The sequence below is a fragment of the Lycorma delicatula genome, chromosome 1 (genome assembly GCF_047948215.1).
Source record: "Lycorma delicatula isolate Av1 chromosome 1, ASM4794821v1, whole genome shotgun sequence".
In the NCBI taxonomy this organism is placed as follows: domain Eukaryota; kingdom Metazoa; phylum Arthropoda; class Insecta; order Hemiptera; family Fulgoridae; genus Lycorma; species Lycorma delicatula.
The window spans coordinates 258,172,571-258,197,813 of record NC_134455.1 but is presented as its reverse complement, the minus strand read 5'-3'; the positions used below and the strand labels follow the sequence as shown (position 1 = coordinate 258,197,813).

The 25,243-nt window shown below is 32.1% G+C and overlaps 1 protein-coding gene across 1 annotated transcript in view; it reads right to left on the bottom strand.

Moving 5' to 3' along the window:
- LOC142330740 (uncharacterized) overlaps nt 1-25,243 on the bottom strand; it is a 92,038-nt gene that overhangs the window by 54,221 nt on the left and 12,574 nt on the right. Inside the window, exons 2-5 of the mRNA XM_075376190.1 lie at nt 22,959-23,139; nt 15,966-16,137; nt 12,863-12,954; nt 4,453-4,703 (exon numbers count right to left, since the gene is read on the bottom strand). Coding sequence (XP_075232305.1) covers nt 4,453-4,703; nt 12,863-12,954; nt 15,966-16,137; nt 22,959-23,139 — 696 coding nt within the window. The remainder of the gene's footprint in view (nt 1-4,452; nt 4,704-12,862; nt 12,955-15,965; nt 16,138-22,958; nt 23,140-25,243) is intronic.

The window sequence follows — 25,243 nt, the reverse complement described above, 5'->3', positions numbered from 1 at the left end:
ATTACACTAAAGATTCATTAATATTTTATAATACACGTAAAATTAGTGCACAGATTTATACTTTTTATACCATGAAACAATAATATTAATAGATGAGTAGAAGAACATAAAATAAAAAGAATAAATAGAAAAAACAAAGCATAAATCATGTTATATTTGCAATCCTATGATAATATATTTTGTCTTAAAACTAGAAATAAAACAGATATAAAACTCCCTCAGCAAGTGGTTAATCAGTTAAAGAATTTAAAAATTCTCCAAATGCTTTCCACATTCGTTATTAGCACTTAATTTATAAAACTTGTACTGATATAAATTTGTATATACGAGTATATCTTGAACCATACAAATTATTTATTAACAGCAAAAGGTACAATAGTACCTTAACTGTTAAAAAGTGCAACAACGTGTCTTTCAATATTATGAGAATAAAGTACATCTTTTTCAGTTAGAAAATCAGTTGATTTAAAATTTTCTTTTGAATAACATTTATGTGCTCTAACAAATAATTGGATGCGTGGCCTGTGCTTGTGATCCCACAATGCAACAATGATTCAAATTATGGTAAATATACAGATTTCCATACTGGAAGGGGATTTTAAGGAGACTGAATATATCTGACTACTGTCTTTTTTAACATTAATAATCAGTCCACGATCGGTGTATCCATGTAACTAAATTATTAAAATCAATCAGCAGTACATATGTATATGTGTATATATATATATATATATATCAGCCTCTTTCAGGTTTTTGTGTAAACTGGCTAATACACAATCATCAAGAAATCGGATTAATTTATAATATGCAATACTATGGGGCATATCGTGACAAGTTAAACGAAGTTAGCCGCAAAATTAGTACACTATTAGATGATGTAAACTCTGTGCTATGAGTGTTATGAATCTTACTATAAATCTTTTGTTATACCAATAGAATTTTAAGATACCACAATTTAAGATACCGTTGAGAATCAGTTGAATCAGAAATAGTAAGGCTAACCTATCAGGAGATATATTTTAGAAGAGAAATACGAACACGATCATTTTCTAGGATTTACGATCATCCATATCAGATTACATGTTTTCAATATTTTCTGCGATCATAGTAAACGGAAGGATGTGTTGATTTTAGTACATACTATTTATGGCAGAACCTATATTCACAGTTATGACAATGCTAGAAGTGGATGTGGTGAAAATAGTTGACATCGTCCACCGCAGCTTTTATACCAATGTTATCATGTTTACTCAACGATAACATTATCTACATTCTTTTTCCTACTCATTCATAACAAGTTGTATTAAAAATCCAACTATTGTTATATTATTAACGGAACAGAAAGTAAGGATATCAGGAGATTTACATATCCTCCTATTTATCTCAGACCCTTGCTGCTGGGTCTTTTCTATTATTGGGCGGTATTTGTTTGTTTAATGGCGGTTGTATATTTGTTTTATTTTTGGATAGAATTGAGATGTTCCGATCCTTACAAATCAATTTGAAATAATATTACTTGCGTTATTCTTGGGTAACTAGGTGACTAGCAAGGTAATTGTGTCTTTCTCCCAGCGCAATTCCTCTTCATTTGTCCAATGAAGGACTTTCGATACTAGTAACTTTCAGTTTAGCAGGAATGTACCTGAGGGAACCCTAGTTATCGGAGAGTACAATGCACTCTCTTCGCCAAAGGGAGTCGCATGTGCTAGCGGTAGGCCAATTGTAAGTTGTGAGATGGAAGGCTGGTTGGTGAAATTAGAGGTTTTGCATATTATGATGCAAAACCTCTCTTCTTCACTCTCGTTATCTTCGTCTTCTTGGATCATCCTAATCAGGACTGGGTTGAGTTCGTCGTCGTGGGATGTAAATCCTGCTTCTTTCTTCTTGGCCTGACTTTTCGTATTTCGGTTGTAAATAAATACAACCGTAACCTAAGAAAGATCTACGAGCCCTGAAAAGGGCAAAACAGAAGAAACTGCAGCCTTTTTCGCTCTTCTGTCGCGTGATTGCTGGGTTTCATCTTCCATCTTCGTCACTGTCTTCCGACGGTCTTTGTTATCTTCTTTAAATAGGATAAAGGATTTTGGGGTAACTTACAATTTATATAAGTAGAACATTCGCGTACACGACGGTGCAGTGATCGTCTTGAGTGCGCCGTATACGACGAGAAGCAAAAAGCCAACAATATTTATTTTCTTCTAGACACACGTGTATCTAGGAAGGGTTTAGGGGAACCACAAGATAAAAAAAGGTGTCCTTGTCTGTGTGTCCCTGTAGTCAGTCTGTAGCACCTGCAACAGATCTGAAACAAAAGAAAAGAAACGGAAAGTAACCAATCCGGGTGTGTCTTATTGTTGCTCAAAACTCTATTCCACAGTACTTATCTGTATTGTGAGCCTAACGCTGTTGTATTCCCGTACACAATCCAAAACAAAATAATTGAAATTTACCTTCTGACATGGAATCATCAAGTGTTTTCATTCTGTGATATTTCCGCACACCATTTGAACAAAAGCGTTGGAATCTTGGAATCTTCCGGTGGTTTAAGTCGGTGTCATGTCCGTACATCATCTTAAAACAAAAGAGGGTCAGAACATCTAATAGCGATGCTCCCAGCCTGGATTTGGGTAATCCGATTTCTCATAGAACCTTTTTATCTAATTTTAATTATGTATGTAAATTTCAAAATGGTGGTCATCTTAATTTTCACTACACAATATCTCAAATTAGGCAGTAACTGTAATAATTTGTTTAAAAAAAAAGTGTTTGTTAACTAGCTAATGTTATTTCTTCAGATCAGGATCCTTTTGAGTTACAGCAAAAGTATGGATCAATATTCACTGAAATTGAGTCTACTAGAAATGTTGAAATGTTGGTTTTCTGTTTCTGTAGTGTCTTTTACTTTTCTTTGTTTGAATCTTGTAAATTATGAAATATGAATAAGAAACACTGTTTTTATATCTTTTTTTAATTTATTTATTTTATGATTTGTTGAAATTTGTTTTGTTTTGTTAAATGATGCCTATTCTTTATTTTTTATTAATTTAAGTCCTCTTGCCACTTAGTCAATCACTAATTTTTTTCGTTTGTGTTGATGTTGTCTCACATTGTATCAGTTCTGACTAAATACCTTTCACAATAAATGTTATGTATTTGCTACTAAACCAAAACATAATATCACTTGTACTAAGAAGTATTTTGGATTCTCTCCACTTGGACACTGGTATGTTGTATTGTCTACAACTATTATACTTTTATTTGATAACAGCTGAATTATTTTTGAAACCATTTTTGGAAAACTTTAGCATCCATCTCCTGCTGATAATCACTGGAAGAGAACATGGGGAACTATTCTGTCATTTTCTCATTCTATTTAACAGTAACTCATGAACTTTTTTTTAGCAAGGAATTAAAAACATTAAGATTTATTAATTTTTCCCAGGTTTTCATGGGTTTCCCTTTTTATGTCTGATAATAGAAAATAACGATGGCCATTTCTGTCATTTTTACTACATAAAAAATAAACTTACCATAGTTTCAATTTTTTATGATTTAAAATGAATTACAGTTTGTTGGCGAGTGGTGATGTATGAGCTGCATAAATTCTTATTTGTCTTGATTCAGTAATGGAGAGAGTTTTGGTCTGCTGACAGGAATACAGAGAACAAACCTTCAACTACGATCATAGTTGAGAACAATTGGCTTATAATTTTGCCTTTGCCAAAGTTCCTTATGTCCCAAATATATTACACTTCAGTAGCTAATTATAAATATAAATCAGTAAACCAAAGCTTGTCTTTGATCTTACCCAACTATACATAATATTAGTCCTATATTTAGCCATATGATTGTGGTTAGTGACATTAATCATGATTATTTTTATTTCTACGAATCCTTATTATATTTCCAACATACACAATTAATGACAATATACAAATCAAAAATATTATACAAAACATACTCTATAAATCATCTCACAAATTTTAACTCATTTGATGTCAATAAAATCTATTTGTCTGCGAAATAATAACAAAAAAAATTACAAAATATTATGATCATGCTGCTAATAGGAATGTAAAAAATTAACTTATTAAAAATCCAACGACTTACCATAATTCCAAGATTAATCACATTATAATATTACACCATTTCCAAATTGGTTCCATAAATAATTTTTACTAGACTCACTAAATTATATAAAATGTACAATGTTTACAGAAAAGTACGTAAACATGATGTTTTATGTTCGGAGTACTAATTTCAACTGACAAGTTGTTTATCCCCAAACTATTACTGCAATGCTACAGCGCATCCAGTTTCTATCACCATTGAACAAACAAGCTGTAGATTAGTAATATGCTGTGTAAAAATTACATGTTATACTTGTAAACCTCTATTACATTATGAAACAATCTACTTACTAACTAATACAATTAACAAAAAAAATTATACCTGCTAGTGTTGCTATCCAAGTATTGTTAACAGCATTGTCACTGAGTGATGGTACCTGCCAGCCAATAGGTCTCTGATACTGCTGAACAGGAGATAGCAAATTAACCTGTTCTACTCGAATAGGGGCTAGTGCAGCTGCAATACCAGCAATTACAGTACCGGGACTAAAAGTACCATGTTCCTGGTAAACAATGCCCCATTCTTCTGGACAGTTGCTTAATTTTGCTCCAAATCTTTGTAAAGGTGCATACCTTATTAAAGAAAACGATTTAGAATTAATACACAAATACAAAATCCAGCAAGCATTTTTAAGTATTGGCATCATTATTTCAGTGGTTATGTAAACAATTTATTTTCTGACTAGAGCTCAGAGATATACAATGATTATTGGATTAAAAGGCAATGATCTTTGGGTTTCTTCCAGAAATTGTCTACACATTTTAATGTTTTAATACAGTATAGAATATCAAATGTAATACTTCCAAGTATATATTTTCTTAAGATAAAATAATGTAAAATTTTGAATGTAGAATTATGAAATCTCTCTTTATATCCAATAAAAATAGTAATTTATTCTACATTAGTTGGACTCATGTGTTATTAATCTATGTAGGCGTGTGTCTATGTGTCTGCAGCATAAACAACTTGTTAACTATGAACAAAATAGTTTACTAGTATATCATTTATATTTTGAGTGTAACACAGATTTATTCTCCTTCAATGACAAAAAAAAAAAATTAAATATGTTTTCAGGAATTTACATATGTAAAAAATTCTAATTCAGAGGAACTATAGAAAAACATTTATTGTTGTTCTTTCTAAAACGTTTTACTCCTTGTGTTTTTATATTGATATAATTCATTAAGATATACTATAATGTTAGATTTTTTCTATCTTAACAATAGCATATACTTATTACTATTTGAAATAATTAAATAATAATTAACCTTTAAATAATTATGCAGACTGTTCATGGATGTTCTACTCGTATTTCTTTGGTTAAAATAATAAAAAAGTTCATAAAAACAGGTCCAGAAATACTTTGTATAGAAAATGTTCCCATTTTGTAGGCACATTGAGTAAAAAACACAATGTGGTGTCTAATACTTATGCTAATTATAAGGCTAAATTTTAGATTTTGGATGTAATTTTATGCAAATAATATAAAAAATTTCTTCTATTATCATGCCATTTAATATTTTTCAGAAATTCTTTTGAAATGTAATAAACAATAGCCAAAAATATAGTTTTTTGTCAAAATAAAATATTACAAAAATTATAGAAAAAAGATTTGCAATGAATTTTGTAAGGTATTTAAATCTGAACAAAGTGATGTAAAAGTTATCAGCATAAACATGATACAATAAGTTTTAATCTCATAAAAATAATGGTGCAGACAAATTACACTGATTATAATATTTTTGTTTTCTCCACCAGTTTTCCAGCTGCTGCCGGGTTTGGGTGTGTGTGTACAGGCAAATGTAATTACTGCTACAGGCTTGCCAGGCCTAACATATCTGCTGTGTAAAAGTAAATACTGGTAAACATTTAGTCTGGAACAGGCTCAGATTGACCACTCCTGAGACATATGATTAATTAAAACTCAACCACTAAAGAACACTGGTATCCATAGTCCAGCATTCAAACTCTATAACTGCACTTAGCACTGACTGCACTGCACTTAACTCTGTAACTGCATTTAAAATTTACAAGGACTTCCACTTTAGAACTCTGGATTTTGAGAATCAGATATTTATATTAGTTACGGTACTGATACTTACAACAAATTAATTTAAAAAACAAACAATAATAATAATTTAGTAAATTAATGAGTTATTCTCAAAATAAAATTTTTACATTGTCTGTTCAAATTGTTAACCGATAGCCTAAATGAATATATAAGCATAGCAAGTTGTATTCTCCATCTTCTTGGGCTGTACTAGATTTCTTGATCAGCAAACAACATTCTTTGTAAAAGTCTATTTACATTATCTGACTTTTAGATGTTCATAAAGCTTGTATATGCTGCCACGAAAAGAAATCAAGGGAATTCATTTCATATGATCAGGCTGGCTGTACATGTTGTCCAATCCACTGGTTAGCAAATACGTTTTTGATGTTTTGGATTTATTTCTTGTAAGTTATTTTACAAGATTTTGTATTGTTCTAGATTAATATGGTTAACTGTTGATTTGAATAAATGTATGTTCATATAATCACTAGGACAACATCTAGAAAGAAATTTTGAATAACTATTGTTTAAGAATTTACCATTAAAAATATGAGGTCTGATAAGAATATTGCAATTATATCACATAGATATTTAGTGATATAAATCCATCTCCTTCATTTGTTAATCTAGAAAAGGCATTTGACAGAGCTAGATGAAATAAAATACTGTAAATTTTTAAAAAGAAGGGAGTTGACTGGAAAGAGAGGAGCCTAATAAAAGAACTGCACCATAACCAGAGTGTAAAAGTGAGGGTAGGAGATGAAATGACTGGAAGAATAAGGATTGGAAGGGGAGTGAGGCAAGGATTTTGCATGTCACCAACACCGTTTAGCACATATCTGGAAGAAGTAATTAAATGCTGTCTGTATGGGAAAAGAGGAATAAAACTCGGGGAAGAAGAATAGAATGTATACGTCTTGCTGATGATATGGTGGTACTGGTGGAGAGCCCAAGTAAATTAAATGAAATGCTTGATGATTTAAATGACACGTGCAAAAAACCATAGTGTAAGATCAATCCAATAAGAACACAAAATGTATGCTATTAGTTGGAAAAGAGGAGAGGATTGAGATTAAGATAGGGATTGAAGTTTTAAAGCAGGGAAGAAATTTCAGTGCTTAGGGAGCTTTATAACTGATGACCTGACTTGCATGGTAGAAATTAAAACAAGAATATCAAGAAGTAAGCAGGCATTTAATAAGAAGGGAAGACTGCTGTGTGAAAAGTTTAACTTAGTGGTAAGGAAGAGATTAATGAGATGTTTTATTTAGAGTGTAATGGTTTAAGCTCAGACATGGAAAATGAGAAAGGCAGACAGAAAAAGAATTGAGGCATTTGAGATGTTAATGTAATGCAGAATGATTAATATTAGGTGGCAAGACCATGTAACAAAAGAGAAAGTATTAAGGAGAAGAACAGGAGAATGCTAAATGTACTGTCACATGATTTTTCAACTATCAGCACCAGTTTACTGTCTTCTGTTAAATTTTTCTAATTTCTCATTTTGATCTCTGGGGGAAGCAACATGAAAAGTTCATGCAATTAACTGCTAGAAAGGAGTTAACAAGAGATGGAAAAAAATACCAATAGATATACGGAATATAAGAATACTTCTGCCAGCAAGCAAGTTAGAAAATTTAAAAAGAGAGGTGAAAATAAACAGAATGGATATAATATGATATAAGTGGGATGGGAAAGAAAAGACTATGTTAACAGTATTGATGTAGCAATCTGTTATTCAGGAAATATAAAAGAAAAAATGATGTAGGAATCTTCTTTGTTAAAAATTTTAACTTCTTTGTTAAAAGTAATAAAATGAATACAAAGGTTACTTTTTATTAATTATAGGGTAATTGCTGTCAAGTTGAATGAACCCAAAGGATTCGCTTTTAATACAAGTGTGCAAGCCATTTAATCAGTATGAAGGAGTTGCAATTGATGTAATGTATGCAGATAAAGAAAATTATTGAAGAGGAAGGTAATGATTATATGTTAATGATTATGTAATGATTGTATGTTAAATAATGATTGTTGGGAATAATAATGGATGATTAGAATACTGTAATAGGACAAGAATGGGTTGATAAATAGGAGGAAATGGGCACACTGTTTGAAAAAGGAGAAAGGCTTATTAAGTTTAGTAAGGAAAGTAAAATGCTTGTACTTAGTTAAAAAAACCACAAAAAAAGAAACAAAGAATGATTTCAATCACTGAAATCACAAAGAGAGAAATAGATATCAATTAACTATTTAATTACACAAAAAAAAAAATCAGCTGTTCTTTGAGATAGTCGTATGTTTGTGTATTCTACCTAAAATTTGTTTTTGTGTTCTATTGAGTTACGTTCCATTCTGTTTTATAAATTCGGTTGTGTTTTGGAAATTAATTATCATTAGGTATAAGTTTTATTACTATTCTTTCTTTTCTTTCCAATTATAATCTTGGAGGATCATTTCATTCCACTGCTCCATTGCTAAGGAGTATTCATTGTTTGTTTACTTCTTTGTTTACTTTTTATGGTTTATAGTTTTGTTTATGCATATGAACGCTTAGTTCTTGCTGGTTCAGCTGCTGTATGTTCAGCTAGTATGGTTCAGTTGCCTTTGGCAGATATGGTAGACGAGGGGTCATCTGATATTGTAGGTTGTCATGTACCATCCAGGAAACGTGGTCTACTACCGTCGTTGGATAGGGACCCCGAGGAGGGATGCGTGCGAAGCTTATTAGAAACGACTTGGCCAACAATCTGTCAGGTGCGTCGAGTGATAATGAGAGTGTAACCATGTAGTACCAGCCTACTACTAGTCAGTGGTGGACGATACCTGTGCCAAGAAGGAAAGTAGTGAATTGTAGTCCTAGCAATGGTGACTTACCACTATCAAATAGTTTTAGTGGCCTTCCACTAGAGGATACGAAAGTTGTGAACCAACCTGAGCCAGTCAAGCATCCTTCGATTGTGGTTTATGGAATAAACGACGTGCTGAACCTGTACGAGCTGCTAGAAGCGGACGTATGCAAGAGTGATTACAGAATTCGACTGGTTGGAGGTAAGCAGCTGAGAATAATTTCTAGGGACATCGAGGCGTACAAGAAGATTACACATGTTCTTCGAGAACACGGTCTGATAGGTCATACTTTAACAAGGAAGGTTCAACGAGCCTTTCGTGTTTTAATCAGAAACCTGCACCACTCTATTCCACTGGAGATGATAAAGGACGAAATCGAAGGCCACGGGAATCGGGTGAAGGACTTGATAAATGCACGGCACAGGATAACTAAGAAGCCCTCATCGACTTTCTTCGTGAACCTGGAGCCACAGGAGAACAATAAGACCATTTTTGAATTGGAGTACATTGCCAATTGCAGAGTGTCATTCGAGACGCCACGGTAGCCTACAGGCCTCGTGTAATGTATGAGGTGTCAGCAATATAAGCACACTAAGAACAACTGTATGAGGTCTTTCCGCTGCGTGAAATGTAGGGAGGGCCATCGGACAGCTGACTGTCCCAGAAAGGACAAGAGTTCTCCTGCAACATGCGCCTTGCGTCAGTCCGACCATCCGGCAAATTACCGCGGCTGCAGAGTATATCAAGAGATATTGGAGAAGAAGCGTAGGCGGAAGGCGAATTGGAACTCGCAACTTGTTCCGAGAATCTATCCCGCTAGCCGCACAGTGGCCGGCCCCGCGCTTGATGATAAGAACTTCCCTTCATTGGGTCGTGGGATGATGAGGACAGTCAACGCGGAGCCTGAATCTCTCCATAGAACGTATGCTGCGGCAGCTGGGCGTGCTAGTGAGGGCAGTGTGGACAAGCTGGACAGTCTTTCATTAAATATAGACTTCCTGGTTCAACAGATTGGGAGTCTGATAGCCTTGCTCACCCAGGTGCTCTCCAAAATTTGTTGATGTCCAGATTTCTACGAATCGCTGCATTGAACACTAACAGCCTACTTTCTAGGCGTGAGGAGCTAGGAGTTATGGGAGTTTCCAATTCCCTGGACGTCATTTTGATATCGGAAACACACTTTACTGACCGTAACTACCTCAGGCTTCAAGGTTATTCTGTGTATGTGACGAATCACCCAGATGAGAGGACCCATTGAGGAACCGCAATTCTGATTCGGAGTTCACTGCGGCATCATCAACTTCCGGGTTTCTGCATTGACCAGATTCAGGCGACCACAGTTGAAATTACAGACTGGTTGGGACCTATTAGGCTGTCCGCTGTGTACTCCTCCGATTAAGCCACAACTGGCTAGGAAAGGAGGGGGTGGTGTAGCGACCAGGCACGCTACGAGGCGGGATCTTTTCCCCTCGGGAAGGAATCGAAATGTCCGCTGTGTACGCCCTCCGCGGCATACTGTAACTGATGAGTTGTTTTGTGATTTCTTTGCGTTCTGGGTTCTAGATTTATTGCCGGAGGAGCTGAACGCGAAAGACCCATTGTGGTATTCCCGGTTGACTACCAGCAGGGGTAGATTGCTGAGGAGGTGTGTTAAAACATCTGCGTCTGGACGTGGTATCGGGATACCAGCTGACATACTGGCCTACGGACCTGACGAAGATCCCCGATTTGCTTGACTTTTTTGTTACCTCGGGTATATCATCGCATACACTCTGGTGGAGAACAACTATGATTCGTCGGACCACTCGCTCGTTCTACTTACATTGAGCACGACGGTGCTAAGGAGCAAAGAGAGGCCTATCTTCATACGAGACGAACGGATTGGGTTTCTTACCAGGATTGGATCGAAGAGAAACTGACTGACCCGTTTACACCCGATACCCCTGGGGATATTGAATACGTGACGTACTTTTTGATGTCGGTCTTGCAGGAGGGAGCATGGCGGTCTACACCTGATGATTTGCACTCAGCCAGAGACAATACTTAACCGAGAGAAGTGACAGAACTAATTGTCTCGAAGCGGCGTCTTCGGCGGAACTGGTAGCGTTTCAAAAGGCCAGAAGGACTCTTCTTAATAGGACGGCGCGGAGGCTGAGGAAGTTGTTGAGAACTATCAGGGACGAGACATTCAAGGAGTACATAGGAAATCTTTCTCACCTAAACGATGGGGACAGATGCTCCTTATGGAAGGTTACAAAGGGACCGCAACGATCATCAGGAACGCTCCCCGCCCTACAGAGGCGTACTGGATCGTGGGCGAGGACTGACAAAGAAAAGACCGATCTGTTTGCTTCAAACCTAGAGGTAACGTTCCGACCCCACGATGCAGAGCCCAATGTCAAATACCTGCAGAGGCTTGAGAATTATGTAAACCACTTTGTAATTAACCTTCTCGATAACAGCAGAGATGTCCAACGGCTAAAACATTCCTATGTTCTCGACTTAGTGTCTGTGTAACAGTTTGGAATCTGACACCGTCAAGTTTAGTGGTGTCGTACCTAATTTCTTGTTACTTCTCTTTCTTTTTCTTTTTTTTTTATTTGTTATTAATGTTTGTTTTGTGGACTATATGGAGCTGAAATTAATGGTTTGTGATTTATGACTGAGCTTGAAATTTCATATTGGACTTTAAGTTTACTTGCAACTATTTATTGTTTATTATTTATTTTGAGGGTTCCTTAAGGACCTGCTTATCACGTGCTTTTGTCAGAAAACTTACCTATGGCTCTGATTGTAATTATAATTGTTACTGAGCAAAAAAAAATTACACAAAAGAGATTTAGAAATGGGATAAAAAATCGGGTTGGATTGCCAGCAGCAGATGTTAATAGTTATCATACATTTGGTAGCAGAAAAAAATAAATACAATTAAAAGAGCAATGGAAATAACTAAATGAAATTTGGAAAAATAACAAAAACTGAAAAGGAGGTAGTAAATTAAAAGAAATTATCTCAAGTATTAAGAACAAGCACAGAAAGTAATGTTGTAAATGAATTTTGGTTGAATATAAAAGATACCTTAAAAACAGCTGCAAAACAAAGAATTGATTTTGTTTAGGTAAAAAGAATAAAAAAGTGGCTTGCCAGAGATATGATTGAAAAAACTGAAACCACAAAATTGAAAAGGAAAGATAAAGTAGTTAGAGATGTACAAAAAGTTGAATAAGGAATTTAAAGAATTAAGAAGGGTTAATAGATTAAGCAAAGCAATGGCTTTGCCGTTAAAATCCTTCACTCTAATAATAAGAAAAATAAAATTTAAATACATTAACAGAAGCAGAATTTTATTATTACAGCATTTGTTTTTAATCTGTTGATTTTGCCTTTCGAATTATTATTCAAAATTACGCAACTATTCTAGAGACTGATATACTATTTTAAATTTAATACAAATTTTCATTAATGTCAACACATATTATCATGAAACACACACATTAAAGTGCACTTACATTCAAAAATCATTAATTACTTTAATTTAATTACTTTAAAACATTATTTAACAGGTTATGAGTGGCCCAGAGGGTTAGAATTTTTCTTCAACTGTGGGAGAAAGGTAAGTTATATTTTAATGTCAATGGCTTCTTGATGTCCTGGCCACTGTTTGTTGTAGTGTTCTAAATAAGAAAATATTCCAGCCTAGTGACCACGAACTGCTACAAACTGAGAACACTTACTTCCTAAACAAGGAACTACAGATCACAAATTAAAAAGCTCTAGTAGATATTTGAAGCACCAAGAAATTACCAGGAAAATAACAAATTGGAAACTTACAGAAAACCTTGATTTGACTGTGGACAAGATCTGATTTCGTCCCCACGTTCCCACACATCAACAGTGCTGGAGAGCAGCCAGTGTAAGTTGCACTAAAACAAAAAAGATTAATTAACAGTTTTCACATTTTGTAACTATTGAACATATTTTCATCAACTTTTCATAAAAATTTCAATCAAATTTTTTCATAAAAATTTCTCAATGAACTAAAAAAATGGAATGTTGGGTTGAGGATATCATGGGTTTACAGCTCAAGAGGAAGGTTTAATTGGGACTGGCTGTTTATCCACCCGATTATTTCGTGTCACAGTTAGGATTAGAATTTTCATGGTGCCGGCCAATATCTTCATGAACAGATATCATAGTAAGATGAATCAGAATTGAAATATCACAAAATAATTACCTGTATGACATTTTGGTAATTGTCTTTGTGTTTCACATAGGATTGAGTATCATACCATTAGCAATAAAAATACGTTTCTAAATCATGCAGGGAAACTGCTCTCAGTGATAAAATAAGTTTAGTGATTTACCGGAACTGGTTGACTGACTATGAATTTAGATTTGGCTATCGGGCATTTCACCCTTTTTTCATATCATCAAATTCCGAAGTGCTACTGCCTGAGTTGTTCCTGGAGTTGCAGAACTATCAGGTTAAAAGAAATCAGTTCACCACCTTAACCAGCATCCAGAAAAAAGGAATTAAACAGTTACAGCACATTAATTATGAATCACAACTAACAAAACAAAATAACATTTTATTGCTTGCAGAAATTTTCATTTTATAAAGTACAGTTTGAATATTCTGAGCTGTAAAGGAAGTACTGTTATATTTTGTTAGGGCATTCCTAACAAAAAAAAAGGTTTATATAAATATAAGGCTGAAAATGGTCAGTTTAACATGTATCTGTTTCTATTTTATGACAAAAATTAATACTAAACCAATATGCATGAAATGAGATTGATTTTTTCATAAAAAAATGTATAAATGAAACAGAGCTTTTCATTTAGTATAGTGTAGTAGTAAATTTTAAATATGCATTTAAATGATTTAGTTTTATTGAAGATACCGGCATTAAGGAATTTGGTTTTAAAAGATTACAATCATTTACATAGATTTTACTCTATTCATACAATTTTTTCTTTCAATACCTCATAACATTTGAATGAAATAAGGTAATTATTGGTATAAGACTTTTATTCTAAATAAAAAATCTGATGTGGACACCACATGACTTCCTTATACGCCTATTTAATTACATATACACATTTTTGATACACTTCATTTAAACTTATTTATTCGAAAGAGAGATACGGATCCTCCAATTCTGTAATAAAGTGGACATTTACATAATTGATGAAATATTAGTTTCTATTAAGATCAAATATTTATACAATTATTAATTCAACAATCTTAAATGAAATATTAGGGTAGAGTAAAAGTCCCTTTATTACTCGTATTACTAGATCAGTATTATTCATATCTTCATGAGTTGCTGATTAACAAAAGTTTCAGATTTCTGTTGTGTCGTATGAATAAAAGTTGATAATTAAACTATTCCGTTTAGTGAACTCCTGTACACTGGTTACAAATGTTAATTTCGACCTTACAATGTAAAATATTCGGTTTTTATTATTGGATTATTTTGAGAATAATCAAAAATGAAAAAGAAACGATCAGACAGGAAAAAGAAAGATAACATGAAGAAATATATCTCAAAAAATCGAGAAGATATGAAGGAGAATATGAAGATATGAGAAGAATATGGAGGGGAAGAAAATGTTAAGAAGGGAAGTATAAAAAATTAAGAGAAGATGATAAATATAAAGAGGAAAAAATGTTAAAACCAAAGAAAGAATAAAAACATTAAGAGATCAAAGTTTAAAGAGGAAGAAAACGTTAAAATCAAAGAAAGAATAAAAAGATTAAGAGAAGATGATTACTGTTTTTTTTTAATATAGAAAATAATATAAAGAGAGAAAATTTGAAACTAGAGAACGTGAACACAAATTAAGATCAGAAGAATTATATCAAACCAAAAGGCGACATACAAACCAAATTGGCAACAAAAAACAAATAAACGAAATTATGAAAAACTCCGACTTAAGGAGAATATTGTCCGATAATATCAGAGGAGTAATGAACTGAAAGATAAGAATTTTTTGCAATTTATTAAACATTGGGCATGCATGACTCAGTGTATATGTTGTTCTTCTAGAGTCTATTTTTCAGTCACTCTGTAGTTAACTTATTTATTGTAGTTAACTTTCTTAAAACAGAAATTCCACAATCATTAAATAAAATTAAACTAGAAAATCCAATACAATTCTAAATTATAATTTTCAATTAATATTAAATAATCAGATGTTTCACCAAATCTGTTATATATACATATATGTATTAATGCCTATTAAATTATATATACACATTTTTAAAAGTACATAAAATTTTATTTCACTAATAACTTTTGATTTTTTTTTCATTTTTTTTTTTTTTTTTGTTATTGAACAATTATTTATTGTAAAATTTTTTTCAATCACGGCTTAATAAATCAGTACATTAAAATAAAACAAAGTTAAAAAAAGGGAGTTGAAGTCTGATTCGAACCGATGTGCCTTCCCTTGTAAGTCCCAAATATTTCATTAGTTAAAATTTCATTTGGCTATAATTTTAGAACTAATGAAAATAAGTACCACTTATGATATATCGTTAAAATGCTCTCAATTAGGGCTTATTACTGCAGTTAAAAAAAAACCCCAAAAATCCAGATTTTGGGGAATTTTGGGTTTTGGGCACTTTTGGTTCAGTCGATTGCAATCAAAAGGGAAGGTGGACAACTAGATTTTACAACAGTCCTAAAAATCAAATATTCAAAATACTACGACCAATCGTTTTTGAGTTATGCGAGATACATACGTACTTACATACATCGTACGTACGTACAGACGTCACGCCGAAACTAGTCAAAATGAATTCAGGGACGGTCAAAATGGATATTTCCGTTGAAATCTGAAACCCGAAATTTTTCGCGATCACAATACTTCCTTTATTTTGTACGAGGAAGTAAAAATGGACATTTAAAAAAATTGTTATTATACATACCTTTTCGTTTTCAGTTAAAGTATTGATTGGAAAGACAGCAGCATTATCAGGAATTAAGTATTTAAGGAGAATTTGCTGCCTGTAAGTTTGAAATCCTGATGTACGATATGGTACAACCCCAGGCATATTCTGTACAACGTTTGGATCTCTCTCAATTCCATCAACTCGAAATCTAATAAAATAAAAAATAAATGAATTGTTCTACTATTACAGATACTCTCAAAAAGATACTCTTACAGATACAGTTCATTAGGAAATACAGTAGCCGCCATGTAACTGCAAGCTTGGATGATCAGCCCGCACGTCACTGCTGTACTATTGTTCTCCTTAACATTGGCACACCATGAATAGTCATCGTTTAGCAGTGCAACTATTGTTTATGAAGCAATCTATTTCTGTACAATGTGTTTATGTATTAAGAAAGTGACATCATGTTTAAAATACAAAACATATTTTTATACATATTTCTATTTATTTCATTATTAGATTCTCATTTGCTTTTCCAAGTATATAAAGTTCAGTTCTTTAGTTCTGCATCTCGGTACGGTTCTTTTCGCGTAAGTCGTGTTTGTTTTACATGGTCAATCAATGTACCATACGATATTTTGTGAAAAGTTTTTTATCGTGGTTTACGGTTCAAACTTTTTAAAGTAGTTCGTTCACGTGCGAATATTTATGGCTGAATTTAAGTCTATGAAAGGTAAAAAATTTCGAAGATAAGCCCGTGAAATTGTAAACAACGTATATGTTTTCGTGAAGAAAGAATCTTTAGTTGTAGGAAAATTAAAAAATGACAAGCATTTTATTGCTATACAGAAGTATGAAGAGAGAACTACCTGTGAAATTTCCAGGACTCAGATTCATGGCCTAAGAAAGTAAAACAAAGCATTTCAATCTGAGGGGCCAGAATGTTCGTTCATTATCCTGAAAAAGAAAAAGAAACGTTCTAAACCAATTAGCGGATTATATGATTTTGATAAATTTGTGAATAAATGTCATTCAAAGACAGGAGATTTGTCAAAAGTTAACAAACTGTAAAGAATTGAAAATTAAAATTAATTTTAATGGCAATGAAATAAGTTTAAGAAGAATTTTGATAGAATTAGGTTTTAAGTGGCGCAAAACAGAAAACGAAAGGAAATTTTAGTTGAAAAATATGATATTAGGCAGAAAGGATTTCATATATGCAGGCAATCACTGACTTTAGAAAATGTAACTGGGCGATCGTATACTTAGATGAATCCTATGTTTTATCGTCTCATTCAACGGCAAAAGATGAGATGAAATTGACTTTATTCCAAACACAATGTTAACTTGGCCAGCCAAATCAATATTGGCGATTACCATGATAGCATAAATACTAAAAATTATTTGAAGTGGGTTGAAGAAATAGTTGTTCCTAACTTTCCTCCTGAGTCTGTAGTAGTTGTTGCCAATCCTCCGTATCATAATACCCTTTCTGAAAAACTTCAGTGTCATCCAGCATCAAACAAGACATTACTGTTTGGTTACAGAAATATCATATCCCATTTTCGTCTCAAATGCTTAAACCAAAATTGTATCAAGTAATTAAGTTGAACAAAAGTAACAGAAAACTATATCAATTTGACGAGTTGTTGGAAAGAAGTGGGCATCGATTTCTTCGTCTTCCACCTTACCATCCTGATTTAAAAGAAATCGAGATGGTACAGTCAGAAGTAAGACAAGTTGCGAGCCATAACACAAAGTTTAAGATGTCAGAAGTGCAGAAACTGTGTGAAGATAAAATGAATTCGATGAGCGACGAACACTGGAAACCTTACTGTGAAAAGGTTAAAAAAATCGAATGTGAATATTGGAACCAAGAATCGTTAATACATTCTTTGACAGAATCTTTCATTGTCTCTTTATGAGTGACAGTGATAATGGTGACAATTACACTGAAGATAGTGATGAAAGCTAGGAGAGCGTTCTAGCTGAGGAATTAAAGGATAATTAAGTTTCTAGTAAGTAATTAAAGTTACTGTAATAACCATCTGTCACAATATTTACTGTGTAATTAGTAATAGATAATATTTTGTCATTCGTACTACAGTTTACAATATGTGAACAGAATTAGCCGATTGTATTTCAATTCAAAATTTTTGCATTTATTTGTTAAAAATAGAATAATTATTTGGAAAGGGGGATTACTAAGTGCAAGGAACATATTTTTACGTTGGGTAATAATCGTCGCCAATCCAAACTCGTCGTTACTTGGCGGCGACTGTACAATGGAACAGTACAGATCTCAGTACAATTTTATTCTTTTATCCCTAACTACATAATTATTTTATCAGAGCTTTACTGATGGTTAATTTTCTGCTATTTTCTACTGCACAGAATCTAGGGGAAATTGAAATGGTACTAAAGAATGACTGGATATTTGTCACATATCTGTTTTACAAATAAACATACACACCCATGGACATTGCGCGCGCGCACATGCACATAGTGAAAGAAAATGATAGAGTCACTAATTATAAGTAACTGCTAGTATTTTAATAGTTTTATACCAGTAATGAATAGAATTATCTAAGAATTACTTTGCCCGAAAGAATATATATTAATGAAACTTTTGAGTTCTGATTTCACAAACCAAAGCTGTTATGATGTCAGAAATTATTTCATTAAATTAATAATAGTGTTTGGTAAATAAAAAAATTATTTCTGTATAGCAGCAATTAAAATCATACAAAATCATAAAATAGCAGCGATTAAATCATACGGAGTTAATCTATATAATTACAGAATTTACTAAAAGCTCTAAAAATCGAAATATACATTAAAATACTAACAATTGTGGTAAATTAGTGGTTTTATTATTATTTGAAAAAAAAATTACTTATCCAAGTTTCTTTTAATTGTATGGTTTGTATGTTCTATAGCATTTCATATTGGATTGATTAAAGAATGTGTTGTAACATAATTTATGCTTTTCAATGATACAATGTTCAATGATACAATGTTTCAATGATTCTTGGGAAATTTCACATGCTTGTTATTTATTACTGCAGTTGTTATTTATTACATCTTAAATTTCAATTCCAATGGAAGAACAATTTTAGATAATAGTTCTAAATTATTATTTAACATAATTTATTAAAAATATAGATTATTAATACTTTTTTAAAGAATGACAAAATCAATAATTTATCACAACTATTATATGTAGACTTACCATATTTTTTTCAACCCAGTAATTTGAAATTACTTAAAAGTCTTAAAAATTTACTGAAATATTAAACTTTATTTACTTAGCTGTATTTTTCACTAGATATGACTTTTTTCTTCAGAAATGGTTTGTTTGTTTTAATTATATCACAAAATTCACAATAAGAAAGTTGTGAATTAATTTTAATAATTAACAGATGTTTAACAATAGATACTGAAAGCCCATCTCTTCTGCAGACCAAATGTTCACCGTAACTGAAAAACTCTCTCAACTGGAGCAGATGTTCCAGGCAAATTCAACCATTTTAGAAATATTGCACCATGAAATATCAGCCTTTTGAAACACCATAAAAATTCCTTTCCACTTCTCTTCAATAGTATCTGGTACTTTTTCAGAATTTGAACCACAACCTACCCTTTGGTTTTTAATTATCTGGTTCAACATGTACGTTCATCAAATAGGTTAGCAATATTTATGGAATCTTTTATAATTTCATTAACAACTTGTGCAATCTCTTCGAAATCAAACCAGGGAATTTCAGTTTGTAAATTTATCCACTGAAACATACTAACTTTATCAAAACTGGTTCTTCACAACTCTAAGTACTGGATACTAGAATTATAAAAATTGTTTAAACTTGAGAAAAATTTTTGTTGTTGAACATATTATTTTCTTTTAGAGTACATAGCAGTTCTGTGGCAGAAGATGGTATAAATTTGTGGGTTTTTCTTTCCTGAAGATGACAAATAAATTCAGATTATGTCTGAAATGCTTCTGTTGCTATGATAGAATGAGCTTCCGATTTTAGAAATACATTATTAAATAAGTGTAGAGCACCATACAAAAACTTCAAAAACAGTTAGTTCACTTTCTAGATTTTCAAAAAAAATCAAATAATATTTTTGGGCATTTGTCACAAGATAAGAAGTATGATTTTAGGCCATCAAAAATGGAACAATTCTTTCTATTGCAGGTAAAAACTAAGGAACCTTGTGCTGCTATGATATAATAATTTTTTTGTAATCTGTTTCCACAAATTCACATAACTCTTTAACTTTCGTTACTCTTACTGTATATATGTGAAAACATTTATACATTTTTATAAAAATAACTTCTATGTCCAAGGGTAGAGAATCACATGCTGTTTGTAGTGAATTGTGTACAATGTGAGCTGAACAACCAATTTCTATAATAGGTCTAGCTAGATCACTTTGAACTTTTCTGAACACATTTTAATTCCCCTTTCTCTTCACACCACTAAAATTGCTGTTAGTGTTATCAGCAGTATTACATACCAACTTTTCTTCAAGTTTGTATTTTTTCACATATTGCAAAAGCTAATGAGTCAAAATTTGAGTAGTTTCACCTGGCATTTCATCAAAATTTAAAAGTTAAACTTGAATTCCCTCCTCCAGAATGAAATATCTCACAACAATCGAAACAAATTTTACTTCAGTTCTCTTTGAGCTATCCATCATTACTGTTACATAATTAATATTTTCCAAAGAACGCAACACATTATCAAATATAAATGGCAAAATAATGTTAACAATATTTGCCTCGGTTTTGAAAATTTTGGGTCATATAATTTTTTAACCAGTTTAGATGTGCAGTCTAACTGATGTTTTGAAACTGAGTTCATGTCTAGCAATGTGGTATGAAAATGTAGTTTCTTTAGCAGCACACTCCAGATCACTGTTATTGTTATTCCCATGTTTGACTTTAAAAAAATCTCTTATATTTGCTGAAGCAGTAGCATTAATAGCACTCCTATGTTTAGCTGTTTTCACATGGTCTTCAATATCATTCTCTATGTGAAATAGAAAATTCTCCAGTACGTAGTGTGCAATAAATACGTTCATTATTACTGTAATTACACAATTTCAAAGATTTGTATTCCTGTTGCAGGTTAACATTTTCTTTTGTCCATTGCTAAAGGATGATACATAAAATGAATAGAGATAAAATGATGTAAAACGAGTAGACGAGTTACTTCACACACAAAAACAACATAAACACATTGACCCTGTTATGTTGTCAAATGACTAAGTAAAAATTTGTAGCAAGACCGGTAGCCATGCTTCCGTCAAAATCAACGTCGCGCTTGCTCCAAGCTCGGCTGAGAGTTGTACGGCCGTAAGAGAATGTTAAAAACGCGATGTCGAACATACAGGTAAAAAAGTAAAAAAAATCCTTTGCCAGTCATAAAATTCTCAAACACGTACATTTTTGCAGTCTGGACAGCACTAAAAAACCAGGACTGTCCGGGCTAATCCCGGACGTATGGTAAGCCTAATTATATGTATTATATGTTGATTCTCATTTTTAGAACTTTTCATATACTTTCTTAATTGATTGGTGTGCAATACAAAATATGGTTAGAATTTTGAAAATGGCTCACTTTCTAAGTGTATGAAAATGTGTTTCCAGAATATTTTTTGAGCTTTTTTTACTTACTTAGCTTTTAGCAGCTTTGACAGTGAAATTGTTGGTAATGATGTCCATTTTTAATTGCCTAGAAAATCTTATTATTAGATAAATAAATATTCAATTGATGCTGTATGTAATTTCTTAACGTGTTGTTTTTCTAATACTAATTGATGTATTTTTGAACATTAAGTGTGACATAAAAATAAACATGTTACATGAACTACAAAAAGTCTATTAATATAGATATGTTAGCACTAGCAGGTGCTAAAGGTTTAATTAAACACGTAGCATATCTATCTAAAGGTATTCATTGATATCTTTTTTAGGTACTAAAAATTTTGCATTAAATTATACTGAGAATAAAAACATTTTTAGTGGTAATTTAAGTAATAACACTTTGTAGAAGATTGGGTATACAAAAATAATTTATTTTCATTGCTTTTTGTGTTTACTTTGTCATTATGAGATGTTTTATTACATCCTTTCTTAGACACCAAAATTTAGAAATTCAACACTGAAGAACACTGAGTTTGTTGAAATATTGATAAGTGATGATCCTCAAGAGCTACTTTATTCACAAAGTCAAACTGTGTAAGGAAACAGAAAACATGTTAAGCAGAAGACACAAAGTATTTTGCAGGGACTCTGAAAGTATGTATTATGATATTCCACTCATGTAATATCTAAAAGGTTTATGAACTTTTCCTCAAGAATAAGTTTCTGTCTTAGAAAATATGAATCAAATTTTTTGTTCTGGCTGTTGCAAACTACAGCAGCTTTTTTTGTAAGTTTATGTTTCACGCATTTTAAACTATGAAATGCAGCTAAAATTCTCCATATGTTTATATGTCTTGTAAACTTTACAAAATGTGATGAGTTTTGTAGCAATATATAAATGTTAGATAGCCTCCAGTCACACCCCTTTGATTTTAAAAACCATTTTTTTCTTACGTGATGGTTATTGTTTTGTTTTATCTGTGTACTTTAATTTGCCATTCTATATGGCAGTTTATGGTAAACCTTTTGTTAATACTAGATCATTACAATACTAAATAATTTGCAAATGTATTTAATTAAAATACATTAATAAATAAACATGAATATCTCAAACTGACAATTTAAATGTTTTGAAAACATAATATATTATGTAGGTAAAGAAATGTTATCTGACACAAGTGACACCTGTTCCTTTTAATGATTGATATAAATATATAGAAAGAGTAAAAGAAGAAGTCGATTTAATAAGTGGAAAACTGCTTCAAGAGATTTCTTTAAAACGTTGATAGTAGCTGAAATAAATCAGTTAATAAATAAAATTTACTTATTCAAAATTAATTTTGAATTAATTAACCAATAATAATATGTCATACTTATGTAGTAAAGAATTAGAGAATGCTGTAATATTCATATTGAAACCAGGCTGCAACTCAATCTTTCTTATAATCTCTATAAGTGTTTCCATTGTTTGAGGCAACACGGTTGGTCGAGCTCTGTAACAGCTCAGTAGATGTTCAGGTATTATCACTTGTTCCAGACTACTAACCCATATTCCTAGAAAATACATTTTAAAGATCAACTCACTTTTAACTTGCATTAACTTTAGAAAAAGTTATATGGAATTTTTTCTGTTACTAATATGTTAACAATAGTCTGATTTTCAAATGTATTTTGCTTTACACAATAATAAAAAAATTAATCAGTCTTTAGTTGTATTTGCCACCAACTGCTACACTCTTTAGAAAGTGACAAGAACATACAAAGATCCATACCTAGCACTGTTTTAACCTCTTAACTGACATACAGATGTTAATTTATTTAAAGTTAATATAGTCTCAGATGCTGATAATTCATAAACTTTTAATTTGTGCAGTTCATCAGCCCTTATAAATCTTTTTCTATTTATAATCTATATGATTGCCAGATACTGGTTTATCCAAAATCTTACCTTTAATTATAAATTTATCACATGATGAACAATGATGGTTATCCACTTTGCGGATAACCAGATATGTTAATTTTATGTTAAACGTGATGCTGTAAATCTTCTAGGAAATAAGCAGATAAGAAAACACTGTGGAAGAAATGAACAGTTTCACAACACTGCCAGTTCCTGGATGTTATTGAAGTTCTCATGAGCGGGGTGTTGTTGAGAAGCAACTTTTATCAGTAAATGGAACAAGGTAAATTTTTTCTCAATGTACTTTTTCTGGGTGACTCGGTCTACCCTCTAAAACACGTCTCATGACATCTAATCATGAGGACCCAGAAATGAAGCTGAGAGGTGGTACAGTTGATTGTATAAATCTACCGTAATAAACGCTTATTGAATGTGCTTTTGATATTCTGAAGGAATGAAAGTTCCATAAGTTTCATGTTTAAATCATCTAAGAGTTAAACTTTGTCTTGTGGCAAATATTGTCAACTGTTGTTTAGTTCTGTATGATATTGCTCAGAGAAATGTGAGTTACAGAGAAAGATGCATATTCAAATCTAATTACATAGATGAATGACAGAAATTAAGTCAATGATAGGTTATTTCCTCAAGCTGGTCTTGTCTTAAGACAGAGGTAAATTGTAGAACACATGTTGTAAGTGATTACAGTGTTTTTTTCTGTTTTTATTATTATACATTTTTCATATAATATGTTAGTGTATAGACTTTCTATAATTTATTTTTTATAAGGTATTTTATTTTTTAAATATTACATTTTTCTATAAAGTATAATTTTTTATAAAATGTACTGCTTTTTGATGTATGATCGGCAAATTCATTGTAGGTGGTAACATCTTGATATTTGAAAAATTTTAAGAAGTACATTGTATTATACGGGATAAACATCAGCATACCTTCCTTTCCCTAAACTGAATATAATATAATCTGTAGACAAAAACTATAAACAAAAGGTTTGTTAACTGTGTTGTGATAATTAACAACAGCTTTAATACTAATTGAATGTATCGAGTTAAAGTAAAAAGTAAAGATTAGTTTTGAACATTTTATTTAAATAAAATTAAAAAATCTTAAAATCAAGAAACATGTGTAATAAAAAATAAACACTTTTATAGAAGTACAATGGGCCCATACGCATAACTAAAAGAACCAGAAATTTAAATTAGTTATGTAATAGACTAGTATAATTCAACATAGCTTAGACTCATAAACGAATGCTTAGACTCATAGCACTCATAAATGTGCAGTAGTTCTACCTAGGGTACCTGAAGTAGTGCTGGCATTGCTAATAGTACAGTGGAGGTAGGAGAGCAACATAGGTAGCAAGATGTCATAGACACTGGTCCATCAATCTATCCCAACTAAACGTGTCTACTAAGCTTTCTAAACTTGATGGTTAAAACAACCTCTAAGATAACAGCTTCCTTGCAACTGATAAAATTTATTTCTAAAACCTTACTTAAATTATTAGCAATCTTGTTGCTACCATCCAAGAGAAATTATTGAACTTGTAATTTGCAACTTGTAAAAATTTACTAATAACTACAGTATAATTCTGTAAGAGTCCTTTGGGGGCCTAACACATTGTCTTCCTCTATTTTGTGTGTTGACACGTTCTTGTTCTACACGCTGAGAATTAGACCGTTAATTTTTAGAGAACTAAGTATGATTTTTACAGGGCAGTTCAATAGGCATTCTAAGGTT